Below are 13,192 nucleotides of genomic sequence, written 5' to 3'. Positions count from 1 at the left end.
GATGCTCGGCAGAGCTGGAGCCCCGAGCTGCCTGGCCATGAACGTCCCTGCGGGGTCTCCCCCTGGGTCACAGCGTCATTCGGGTGTCCTAGAAAATGAAGAAAAACCCAAGGTTTCCTCCAAGAGGAAATATCAGAGGTCAGCGGGAAGCTGCTCAGCTGAGTCCTGGTGCCAGTGCCTCTGCAGGCACGGGCTTTGGGGGGTGCACTTGGGAATTTGAGCTGAAACGGAGGATTTGACCGTTTTATTTTAAAATAAAAACCAAACCAAAACCCTATTTTGACACATTGTAGATCTTGTAGATAGCAGCATCCTTGGGAATCGGGGCAGGATCCGAGCAGGAGATGGTCTGTAGAAGGTCAGGCTTTCAGCACGGCTCTCAGCCCTCTTTTTCCTTTCCTTTGCAAATTGCTTCAGAACCCCAGAGCTGTTGAAGTGCAAGCTATGCGTTGGTGGTGGAAACTTTGTGGGCGTGAGCTTCCTAGCCACAGGCCATGCAGTCCCTTCCTGTTAGGACTCCGGAAACCTCCAAAGTGGAAGCTTCTCTGTGGTTCTTTTCAATTTATTCACTTTTTTCTCTATTTATTCAGTTATGTTGAAGGCTCCTGCTCCGGGAGCTGCTGTGTGCCGTGTCAGCGTTGCCTCTGCGCCTTCCTGCTTCCTTTCAAAACCACTTTGGGAAGGCACAGAGCAGGAGGGAAGGAGCGGGGTTTTGGAGGGGGCTGCCGGGCGGGATGCTGGTCCTCGCGTGCTAGCGTCCTGCGTTGCAGCTTGCCTTTATCAGGAGTGCACTCCTCCGTCATCGCCCCGCTGGAAACTGGAACGCCCGGGGAAGGAAGCTGTGAGAGCACGGAGCAGGAAGGGAGATGATGGAGTGAGAATCCTTTCTGGATAAACCCTCGCAAGAAGCTCGCTGTCACTGAGCGTGTCCTTTATTCCCCGCTGGGTGGGGTCCCAGCCTGGCCATGCTCCCTGCCTCGCCCTGGGCTCCGCTGCCTCAGTTTCCCCTGCGTGGCACGCGGACACCCCTGCTGCTGGGAAAAGCATGGAGAGTTTTAGGGGCACGCAGAGCATCCCTCCCCGCATAGCCCTGCTGGGAGGGGGCAGTAAGAGGTGTTGGCAGAGCCTTTTGCTGCCACCTTCACGTCCGTTTACGCATGGACATGTCTGCCTGCTCATTTGAAGGGCCGTAGGGAGGATTAATGACCGCTTAAGGAGGCGTGGGGCTGTTTGCAAGGGCAGGAAAACTTGTGTCATTTTCAGCTGGCTTCTGCCAAACAGAAGGGGACTGATACTGTGTAAAGGGACATGCTGGGATAGCATGAAGGCCACCACGCTTTTCTGCTCCCTGCACAGACTGTGGGCGAAACACCTCCTCACCGAGGGCACGGTGAGCAGGAACAGGCTGGCACCCAGCAAAGCACTGTGCAAAGCGTGGGTGCAGCAGGCTTTGGGCTCTGCAGCCCCCCGGCAGGGCGACCGCAGCATCCCTGGACCGCTTAGGGGTGTAGAGGCTTTGCAAGCTCCCGAGCACCTTTTTGCTCCGTCTTGGGGGGTGCCTTGCTCTCCCAGCCTCTGTGGCCCCGCTCACCTCTCTGAGGCTGGGTCAGCAGCTCCGAGCAGGGATTTTGGGAGAGGGAGCGGTTATCACTCGTGGCAGGGTGCGGAGTTCCCGGTCACGCTGCTTCGGCTTCCCATCCCGGGGCAGCCGGCAAAGGGAGGGGTGGGGAGATTAATGGGAGCCTTGCTTCCCGCTTGCGATCGCTGGAGAGGGTGCAGGGAGATTAAAAGCAGCAGGCTGGCCACAGGTCATATTCCTGGGCTGATTTTTATTTCCTGACCTTTATTTCTCTGGTTGCACCCCTTTTCCTGGCGCTGCAAAGCTGCTGCGAATACCTGGGAGCACAGAGGAAGGGGGGGCTGGGGGATGCTCGGCTCTGCCAGCCGCCGGCGGTGAGTCTCCTTCTCGCATTTGGTCGAGACATAGGAATCGAGGAAATTAATCTGCATGTCTGCTTGCTGCAAACAAATAAATACAACCTGGAGGATTTTTCCCATCTGTTTCTATATGTTGCTGGTCTCGCTATTATTCTTGTTGTGTTTTGTTGTTGTTGTTGTTGGTTTTTTTTAAAAAGAATAAAAGTAGGGAAATGTCAGTTGTATTACAGCTTGTAAATACTTCTCACCAAATCCTCCATCAGAAGACCCCCAGCAGAGGAGCACTGCTCCTACAATGTGATTTTTTTTTTTATTTGCATATTTGAAATTCACTCTGACAAATAATAACTGTGTGCAGCAACTCGGGGCACCAGCCAGATGCAGTGCATAAAATGGGATGTCTGGCATTGCGGAGAGAAGCAGGCGGCTGCGAGCGAGTGGGACGGGACCCACCGAAGAGCCTGTGGGGAGGTGCTGGGGGACAGGGGGGCTCTGCCTGCGCTGGGAGCCTCTCCCCCAGCCTCTTGCTTCTCCCGGGGAGTCAGGGCAGGCTTGCAGCTCAGGTTTAGACAGGATTGTGTACGACTCTATGAAATGCAGCATCCTGCTTAATTTTTTAAAATTTTGTTTTAGCTGCTAGTGCTATTTTCCTTTCCTCAGCTGGGGAGGGTGAGGGATGGCAGCGTGGGCTGGGGTCAGGCTGTGACTCTTTGCAAAGGGTCTTGTCCTTGCACCGTAGCTCTGGAGCGAAGCTGCTCTTGGTTTGTCAGATGGGTCGGGGCACCTGCTGCTAATTCCTGATGTACGCTTCGGGAAAGGAACTTGTGGTGGGGTGCGGTGGGTTTGTGTGGTAGCAAGGGAGGGGCTGCAGTGGTGGCTCCTGTAAGTGACTGCTGAGAGTTCACCCCCACCCCCGGATCCGAGGTTTTAGTACCCAGGGAGGGGGTGAAGGAGTAGCCACCAAGATGGTCCCTGTGAGAAACGACTGGAAGTTCCCCCAGCTCCAGGCTGGCCCATCCCTGGCCGTGGCTGAGCCCATCAGTGCCTCTGCGAAGGACAAGAGGGAAGAGGGGGCACGGAACGTGGGGAGCTGCCCATCCAGCTCCTGCCCGGCCTCTTCTGCGCCCCGACCTGCTGCAGCCCAGGCCCGAGAGTCGGTTTTCTCAGGAGCTGATGAAAACCAGCGGTGGAGAGAGAAGCAGGATCAGAGAGAGACAACTGCGCAGGCACGCCAGTCTGAGGAGAGGAAGGAGAGGAAGGAGGTGCCCCGGCACAGAGACCACCCTGCAGCCTGGTGCAGCCCCATGGCGATGCCCGTTTGTCCCTCATGCAGCCCATGAGAAGAGCTCATTTGTAGCTCACGGAGTTGTAGCCGTGGAGGTCTCCACATTGGAAGAAGTAGCGGTGCCCAAAGGGGGCTGTGAATTTTGGAGAAACCCACGGCGGAGCCGAGCAGTCGTCGGGGGACTGTGACCCTGTGTGGGAAGGACTCGTGTTGGAGCAGCTTGTGAAGGACTCTCCCATGAGAGGGACCCCACGCTGGAGCAGGGGAGCTGTGAGGAGCCCTTCCTTGAGGAGGAAGAAGCAGCAGAGACACCATGGACTGACTGCACCCCCCTTCCCTGTCCCCTGCGCCGCCTGGGGAGGAGGTACAGAGACCAGGAACAAAGCCTTTGGGCCTGGGAGGAAGGGAAAGGTGGTGAAGTGCCTTTCTAAGATGTAGCTCTTTTTCTCATTATCTTGCTTTGTTTTCGATTGTAAATAGTTAATAAATTCAATTGGTTTTTTTTTGTTTCCCCAAGTCGTGTGGGTTTCTTGCCCGTGACCATAAGTGGTGGGTGAATCCTCCCTGTCCTGCCTCAGCCCCCCAGGTGTTTAACAACAGGCTGTCTGGTGGCCTTGCTAAACCACGACACAACTGAACCTGTTTCCATGCCTCTGTGCTCATCATGTCATCAAAAACTTTGGGAGTAACCAGTTTGCTTTCCTTTTCTTGTGTTTCCTCAGAAACTTTGATGGATACGCGGACGGCAACGGCCGAGCTGGGCTGGACCGCCAACCCTCCTTCGGGGGTAAGTACCTCTCGCCCAGCTGATCCTTTGCCATCGCGTGGGGTTCACCCTGTTTGTCTTCAGACGCTGGTGGGGAGCTGGGGAAGCCTCAGAAGGAGCAGAAGTGCCCTGACGGGCTGGCATGGGGCAGCCTGGGCATCACTGTGCCGAGCTGCACGGCTTGTCGGGGGTGAGCATCCCCTCCATGTGGGTCTCGGTGAAGAGGGAGCTTTTCTTCGTCCCCACGCTCTCTCCTGCCCTGGCTGTCCCAGGTGAAGGGTACGTCCCCATCGCTGCTCTCCATCCCCCCCGTTCACACCTTCCCTCTCCCTGTGCCAAAAGGCTGGTAATTAGGAAACATTAGCAGGCGCAAAACAGCTTCCATACCTGGAACATCATCCGTAATTGCACTCGGCAGTGCTCTTCCCTGGCTATTAATGTCACTTTTATGAAGTAATGAGGAACAAAATACCCTGAGGCACTTAAAACATCTTTTTTATATCATACGAGCCTTTGAGGAATGGAAGCATAAAATAACCTGACTCACATTCCCCTGGCAGAGAAGGTAGAGACGGAGCCGGAGGTTAGCAGAGCGGCGGTGGGAGGGGATGCAAGCTGACGGACGGGCATCGCAGTGTGACAGCAGCTGGGGGGGCAGGGATGGGGACAGCAGCAGGATCTGTCCCTGGGGCTGCCGGGACATGGCACCAAAGGGGAAAGGATGCCAGCCTGTGTCTGCGTCAAGGTGTGACTGGCTCGGACAGGTCTTCAAAAGAAGTGAGGTTGCACACTGTCACCAAAGCTGAACCATGCATGCAGTGGGCACAAAATCCTTTCCAGGTGTGTCAGAGGCTCTTGAAACACGGGACTTTGCCACCAAATTGCTTTGGAAAAAGTCTGTGATCCAGATACAAGTGCTGGCAAAATGCAGGGGGGCTGTGCACAGGTGATGGAGGTGGGATATAAATAGCTGCCTGCAGCTGCTATCGCTGAAAGCCCGTGCAGGGCAGGCAGGGAGCTCGGGTCGTGAGGCACGGCAGTCTCACCCTCTGCGGAGCAGCAGAGCGAAGCCTCTCCCTAGCCCGCATCCCTCCGCGCGCATCCCTGCACCCCTCTGCATGTCCCAGCTCCCGGGTGCTGGCCCTGCCTTGCACCGTCTTGGGGTGCCCCGAGCCGTCTGCATGGCGGTCCAGCATTAATACGCTGTCTCTTGCTCCTCCGAGAGTTACTGGTGAGTCTTCTCCTTTACTGGAGTGTACATTAGATCTTCTGCAAAGTATTTGAAAATACCAAGACATAGGGCTTGTCCGTAGCATGCGTTGGAGAGTGTGTCTTCACTTGTGAAGTCCCCTTGCTCATGGTGTGGGCTTTTTTTGGTAGCACCAGGCACTTTGCTGAGTGGGTACGGAAAAGCTTAAGGTGTATTTTGGACTTCTGGAGTGAACCCCCCCTAGGCACCACGACCCAGCCCCGAGGCAGGTTTTGGAGTAGGCTGGATACCAGTTGAAAATAAGTGATGTCTTTCTCTCGCTCCAGGCATGCAGTGGTCTTCAGGACCTGCCTGGTTTTAGGGTTCACCTGGTTTAATGGTTCACACCAAGTATCTGAGGGCAGATTTATGCCACTTCTTGGCTTGCCCGGCAGTACTGGCCGGTATTGGGGTGAGGCTTGCACAGAGTGTGGGTGCCAGCGAGGGTTTGCAGACCATGACCCATCCAAGCAGCCTGGGGTAGAGATGCTAAGATTTGTGTGGGGATTTCTGCTTGTGTTGAAGTCAACGAAGACCCCAAATTTAGTTGGTCTGTTTTCAGTCCTCAGTTCACAAAAGCAGCCGCCTTAGGGCTGTGCTGTTTCTTTTTCAACCCTGCTGAAAACCGGGGTAAGAAACCAAAAGCTTCTCCTCCGTGCTGCCTTCCTCCATCCAAAAAAATGAGGGTGCCCTGGCAGCCTTGCGTTGGGGCTTAGCAACCAGCCACAGCATCGCAGGGATGAGTGGAGAAGGGAGGAGCCAGAAAGGGAAGCCGAGATACAAGAGGGAGAAGAGGAGCAACCATCTATAAAAGGGACCTTCCTGCTCCTCGGGGCAGGAGGGAGGAGACGGGAGGGTGGGAGAGGGTTTCCTGGCTGCTGCTGGGGTGTCAGCTCCTTCTCCCAGGCTCCTCCCGTCTCTCCTGGGGCTGGAGCTCCAGGGATGTGGTGAGCCCCCTCTCCTGACCCTGGGGTCACTGTTGGCAGGGGCTCCGTGCAGGCTTTGGGTCCCTTTGGGTGGTGGCATCCTCCCGTGGCGTGCTGAGCTCCCAGAGTGACTGGTCACCCCGGCTCACGGATGTGCTCCAGGGTGTGGGGGGGGCCATTGGTGCTAATGCCGGGGCACGGATGGCAGCCGGGGCTGTGGTCCGTGGGGACGGGCTGTGGTCCATGGGGACAGGCTGCAGCGGGACGTGGGCTCTCCTCCTGCTCTCGCTGATGGACATGATTTAAATCTCAGCAAAGACAGAGAGGAAGATTGTCTTAATCTCCAGCTCCCTGTGAATTATTTAGTGGAATTTCGTCAAAATGATGCATTTGTCACTGTTAGAGCATCGATGTCAGCAGCCACTGGCACTGCAGATCCTTTCAGCCCCGGGGATGTGCTGCTCTTGGGTGCCCGATTGCAGGACTGTTCAACACGAGGGATGCCCAGGGGAGCATCAGGATCCAGCCCCAGACCCTCACAAGGGTTTTCCAAGTGGCATTTCATGTTGCACCAGCCACTGGCAGCCCTGTGTGCTGGGTACCTGAAGTGCAGCTGGGTCCGCTGGCAGATTTGGGCTCCAGATCTGAGTTTTGAAGTTCTGTTTGCAAGCCCAATCCAAAAAAAAAAAAATCAAGCACAGGGGATGCTTGGTGGAAGGAGCTGGCGAGAGAGCCGGCTCCTTGATGAGCGCTGTGATTAGCAGGATAGCGGGTTGGGTCCCCTCCCGTGCCCCGCCATGGGGTGCTGGAGCCGGCAGGCGGGATGACGAGGAGGATTCCCGCAGCAAAGGTGATGGAGCAGCGGGGCTGGCGGTACTGGGAGATGGGCGAGTGCCGGAAGAGAGCTCTTTGTGTGGCGTTAATTGCATGATGGGGCTGCAACGCAAAGCCCAGGTGGGAATGGGAAACAATACCAGCCCCTCGGTGGGGGAGGACTGCGCTGCTTGCTTGTGCTGGAAATGAACGGCATTGAGTGTGCACGACTTGTCCAGGGTGGAGAGGGTTTATAATGGCAGCGTGATGAGAAGGGAGAGTGGATGCATGAGGTTTTGTTGCTCCTTTGGTAAACATCACTGAACAGCCATGTGAACCCTTGAGCTGTGATCTTTGCTTAAACCTAGCAGAGCTGAGCAGGTAAACTCGGGAGCAAACGTTCTGCTGCGCTTGTTGGCAGCCAGGAGAGGACCCTGCTTGGGAAACAATAAAAACCTGTGGGGTTTTTTTATACATCAGGGCTGCGGTTTACCAGGGGGAGGCTTGGCGAGCAGGTGAGGAAGGTGGTTGTTTAATAAAAAATGGAAGAGAGCAAAACCTGTGAGGCTGCAGGGCTGGCCGTGGTGCATCAGCTCTTTGGGAAGACTCGGCACTTACGGGGGGGTCGGTGTCACCTCGCTGCCGCTGTGCCCCCACCTAAGCCCAAACACGTGCAAGCGCTGCTATAGCATCGCTCCTGGAAATTATGCATGATATTCAGAGTGCTGCTTAAAGATTGCCATATGAATAATGCTGTTATGAGGAGACTGTAAACATGGATTAGTTAAAATGAATGGATTATGAGGTTGTAAATCTGTCTGTAGGACTCTAATGCCATCATAGACTATTCACAGTTTGCCGCTGTCCCTTAATTGAAATTGTAGCCTGGATTATATTAATGCCCTTCTATAAATCGAATTGCAGATCTATATTCTCTCTCTCCGCAGCAGTGATGTTTTATTTAGTTAGTTTTCTTTGCCGGGGGAAATGATCCTGTCTTTGCCGAGAGCCTGAGGTCAGGCTTGCTCTCCAGCCCATGTGCTGGCTCGGGCTCTAATGAAGCCGTGGCCTCGCGTGCTGCTTTCCCTCCCTCCTCCAGGTGCCTGGACCAGCTTTCTTCCCGTTTTTACATCCTCTGAGGGTAGCTAAGGTGGTTGCCTGCGTGGAAAAGGTGCTTTACCATCAGCTGGGAGCGACGGGGAGAGGGAGCAGGCATGCGTGGGCAGGGGCAGGAGAAGGAGGATTTATTCTGGTGCTGAGCCAGGTGGTATTTCTGGACATGCATCACATCGTGCATCCATGGCTGGGTCTGTGGGATTCTCCTCCCAGCTCAGCCATGCCCTGTGCAGGGTGAGCAGCACCTCCGCAGCTCACAGGCCACTGCCGGTCCCTCTGCCCCTCTTTCACGGCCTCTCTTCCTTCTCCTTCCTGCAGTGGGAAGAAGTGAGTGGCTACGACGAAAACCTCAACACCATCCGTACGTACCAGGTGTGCAACGTCTTCGAGCCCAACCAGAACAACTGGCTCCTCACCACCTTCATCAACCGGCGTGGCGCTCACCGCATCTACACCGAGATGCGCTTCACCGTGCGGGACTGCAGCAGCCTCCCCAACGTCCCCGGCTCCTGCAAGGAGACCTTCAACCTCTACTACTACGAGACAGACTCTGTCATTGCCACCAAGAAGTCCGCCTTCTGGACGGAGGCACCCTACCTCAAAGTGGACACCATTGCTGCTGACGAGAGCTTCTCCCAGGTGGACTTTGGTGGCCGGTTGATGAAGGTGAACACCGAAGTGAGAAGTTTTGGGCCCCTGACCCGCAATGGCTTTTACCTGGCTTTCCAGGACTACGGGGCTTGCATGTCTCTGCTGTCCGTCAGGGTCTTCTTCAAGAAGTGCCCCAGCGTGGTGCAGAACTTTGCCATCTTCCCGGAGACGATGACGGGAGCGGAGAGCACCTCTCTGGTGACCGCCCGCGGCACCTGCATCCCCAACGCCGAGGAGGTGGACGTGCCCATCAAACTGTACTGCAACGGGGACGGGGAGTGGATGGTCCCCATCGGCCGCTGCACCTGCAAGGCAGGCTACGAGCCGGAGAACAACGTGGCTTGCAAAGGTAAGGTCAGCCCTGGGTAACAAAGCGCTTTTGTTGGTTTTCAGCTTTGCTTAACAAAATGTTTGTCCCCAAACAACGTGTTTTGGGAAATATCTGGTTTGAAATTGGCTCTGAACCATTTACCTGCCCTGAAGCGGTTTTGCTCTGGGGACCAGGCAGGGATTTGTGAGCAGTGGTCAACACATGGCTTCTGGGTGTGCTCCGGCGAGCGGCCAAAGTCGGAGAGCGGCATGGCGAAGATGCAGGTGCCGATGCAGCCATCACCGCGAGCCCGCTGGAAGCCGCCTCTGTGATCTGCTGCCTTCAAAGTGCCACGCGGGCCGGCGCTTGCTGGCTGAGCGGCTTTCATCTGCCTCGTTATTTCCCCAGCAAAGCTGCGGGAGCAGGGCGGTCGCCGTCGGGCCCGACTGCAGAGAAGCTGCTCTGATTCTCGGTGTTAATTGGATTTTTTTTTTTTCTGTTTTTTGGGTTCCTCCAGCCATGCTGCCAGCACGCTCCTGCCTGCTGGAGTCTTCAGCAGTGTGGGGTTATAAATATGGAAATAGTGCTCGCCGTTTTTCATCTCTGTGTGCTGTTCTGATGAATATTTCCCAAATAATATTGGAGGATATTTTTTTTATTAGCTTTTCTCACTGCCCTTTCCTTCTCCTCTCCCAAATTAAGGTCTTGTTTTTGTACGCTGCTTGGAAGGAGGGAAGAGCAGAGGGGTTTCTGCATGAGCGGCTAACGTCATTTCATCAGCGCTTTCCAAATAGCTTCTAGAAGATTGGGCATCACCAGGTCTGGGAAGGGTTGGGAAGAAGGAGGAGGTCAGAGCTGGGTATCAGAGCTCTTTAGGGCTGGTTCTGGGGAGCAGGGTGATGGGAAGAGCTCTGACTCAGATCTCTCTCAGCTCAGGTGGCAACACATGTAGCCCCAGGCGTGGCTGGGATGCTCCTTGGGGTGGCCACCACAGTGTTTCTTCTCTGCCTGCAACACTGGGTATATGGCAAAGCCAGGATTCAAGCTGTGGAGAAACTTGTTTGTTCGTTTGCTTTAAACCTGGGAGCTGGTGTAGTTTTTCACCTTGAAAAACCACTTTCCTTCCTGGCCGAGGCGGGGATGGTGATGTCCTCCCATGCCAGGGCTCCGAAAAATGGGAAACCACCAGAGTCCATGTGCTCGTGCCTTGTTTTCACATTGAGCAGCGTTGCCGGTGGGTGCCTTTGAGTCTCGTGGTTGACCCTGAGCATGGTTTTGTTCCCACCAGGAGATGGTCTATTCCCAAGAGGAGCTGAAGCTTTCCATCAGACGCCCTCCGATGGAAACCAGAGCCCTCCTCCTTGCAAACCAGAGCATTTCTGGCGAGACGTTCCTCCGCTATTGAATAAACAAACGGAAAGCGCACATGGTTTTATGGCAAAATGACATCTTCTCATCATGGAAAAATAAATTTGAGTTTTAGCTCCAGGCTGGAATTGGGAAATAGTTGCCAAAAATTGTCGTTTTGCCAGAAATGTAGGAAAACAGTGGTAATGTGAAACTGCTGCAGGTTTTGGTGGTGTTGACCTTTCTATCCACGGCTGGTCGGGACAGTGGAGGAGGTTGAGGTCTTGAGCACCTCTGACCCCCAGGTAGGAGCGTGCTGCAGCTCCCCAGTGCTCGCAGTGTGCGGCAAGGCAGAGGGTGGAGGAGGACACCAGGACGCAAGAGGCACAGGAGCAAACCTGCTTGGGGTCAGCATCAGTCCCATCTCCTTGTTGTTTTTTTTTCCTTTCCTTTTCTCGTTCAAACCCCAAAATGGTCATGATGCCATTGAAGCCGGGCTGAGCAGATATTGCTGAGTTTTCTTGTGCCGCAGTGCCCATCTCCAGCCCTGTTCCCACGTGTTCTATTATTTAGAAATAATAGTTTATGGGTTTTCTATTTGTCTTTGTGCTCTCCAAGGGGTTGTGTTCCCCTGCCTCGTTCACCTCGCAGGGATGCTGCCAGGCTTGCAGCCCTGCTCCTAGGGGGCACGCGCTCCTAACATTGGCTCAAAGCCTTCGTCAGCCTGACATGAGCCACTTAACAAGACTGCGGGAATTGTCACCAAGGGAAAAAAAAAATCCCTCGGTATTTTAAGGCTGAGAAAATGGGCTTAATTCCTCGGTAGTGGGAAAAAAATAGGGTTGAATTGTTCAGCTCCACCAGCCCACTCTCATCCCTCCCACCCCTGGGACAGAGGCTGTGCTTTCATGGGGCTGTTAGACTGGGGCGGGTTGGTGCTGACAGCGGAGCTGGGGGCCACCGAGGGATTCATTAATACCAGCTTTTACCAGCACTTAGCCGCTCGCGAAAGGCACAGGCAGAGCGCAATTTTCATCGGGGGTATTTTAACTCCCGAAGAGATTATCGTTGTGTTTTAGGGTTAGAGTGACAGGGGGGTCGTTACCACCACGATGCTAAGATGGAGACAGGAGGGAGGGAGATTTTCTTTATCGATTTGCCCTGTTATCTGTTCCCATCCTGGGCTGGTCTGGGCTTGGCACAGAGCTCCTGGCTGGTGTGAAGCCACACTGCTCTCAGCTGGGCGATGGCATGCCGTCCCCGGAAGGGCTATGGGACTGCCTGCCCCATCCTCTTTGGCACCTCGTGCCCGGGAGAGCTGTGGGTCAATGCGAAATAGAGGCTGTTATTGAATCCAAAATGAATAATTCATTTGGTGCGATAGCCCACACTGCATTCAGGTTGATATTAAATCCATTCGTCTTGTTCTGCCCCATCCCTCAGCCTTGCTTTATGGCTTCCTGGCATGGTCAAGGTACAATAGATCATCGTGCTGGGGAGGAGGTGGGGGGAAAAGCAGGAGCGGGGATTGTTGGGAGGCTGGGGAAATCGTTTGAGACCTTGAATGAGCATGCTGGGTGGATTTTGCTTGTTCTCCTCGAGGAAAATGATTAAACCCTTTCTTTGCCGGTGTTTCACTCTGAAACCTAATGATGGCAAAGGCAACCCCTCACTAGAATGACAGCAGTTGTGGTCCCTCGGCTTTCGTCCCTCGTGTCTCTGAGGATGGGGCACTGAATTTGTGTCTGCTGGAATGACGCTGAGTTCCTCTCTGACCTTCCCAGTACCAGGCGATAAGTCAGTTGTGCAGAGAAGCCAGTGAAGGAAGAAGCCTGGAACTAAATCAGCCTTGTGCTGAGTTTTTACTTTGTATTTGTAAACCCAGGGAGAAAGGGGCGAGAGAGCGGTCCTTCTGCTTCCTTGGATTGTCTCACTTTTCCCCTCCTGGCAAATTCCTGTTGTAGTGTGATCGGGATCCTCCAAGCTGCCGTGGCTCGGAGTAACGACCCGACCTGCTTGCTTGCAGCAGCTGGAAAGCTGAGCCAGCAGGGGTGGCAGAATTTACAAAAACCCACAAAGTAAGAAGGAAGCTGGGCTGTGGTGCAGAGGCCCCTCCTCGAGCATCCTTGCTCCTGGCACCCCTGGCTTTTTGCAAGGCAGCCAGTCCCCTGCCCCGCATCCCCCAGCCGATGCGCCGGGCTGTGCTGAGCCTTTGCCAAAGCTGGGGGGTGGAGGGGCTTATTTTGGCCTTGGTTAGCCCTTTGGTTTCTTTGTCTGCTTTCTCTGTTTGTCCTTCCCTCCTGCCTTGTGTGATTTGACATCGTCGTTATGGTTATATATTTAATATCATCATTAATGGATTTAATATCATCCCTGCCCTTGGGACAGGGATAGTGGGGGGGGACACATTCCACCAGTTGAATGTCAAGGAGCGAGTGGCCCCATGCGGGTCCCCCCCGTTATCCTCCCTCCCGCGGAGCAGCCCTGCCGGTGGTTATTGATTTCCTCCATTTATCCAACACAGAAGGCTGGGAACAATAGCAGAGCATGGGATTTATAAAGTTAATTTTTTTTTAAAATATTAATTACGAACATTTTGTAATTATTAGTAGGATAATTTGCTAACACTTAAAGCCAGGGAAATGTTGAGTTTTCCCAATGGAATGGTTGCCTGTGCTGGGACCAGGCTCTGGCTGTTCTCTCTGGCCGTGCCTTTGCCTTTTCCCTGCGCTGTGTGCTCTGGCCACTGCCCCTGTCCTGCGCTGGGGCACCCAGGGGAGGCTTTCTCGGG

At 54.5% G+C, this 13,192-nt stretch overlaps 1 protein-coding gene across 1 annotated transcript; it reads left to right on the top strand.

The window, feature by feature from the left end:
• Positions 1–3,945: 3,945 nt before the first annotated feature.
• Positions 3,946–9,093, top strand: EPHA7 (EPH receptor A7; the record flags this gene model as incomplete). Its single annotated transcript, XM_010078488.1, has 2 exons — positions 3,946–4,010; positions 8,412–9,093. Coding segments are annotated over 2 exons (747 nt in total), but the record flags the coding sequence as incomplete, so codon positions are not given.
• Between the last annotated feature and the right edge of the window lie 4,099 nt (positions 9,094–13,192).

Source organism: Pterocles gutturalis, unplaced genomic scaffold (assembly GCF_000699245.1).
Source record: "Pterocles gutturalis isolate BGI_N339 unplaced genomic scaffold, ASM69924v1 scaffold3238, whole genome shotgun sequence".
In the NCBI taxonomy this organism is placed as follows: Eukaryota; Metazoa; Chordata; class Aves; order Pterocliformes; family Pteroclidae; genus Pterocles; species Pterocles gutturalis.
This window is presented reverse-complemented; position numbering and strand designations above follow the sequence as displayed.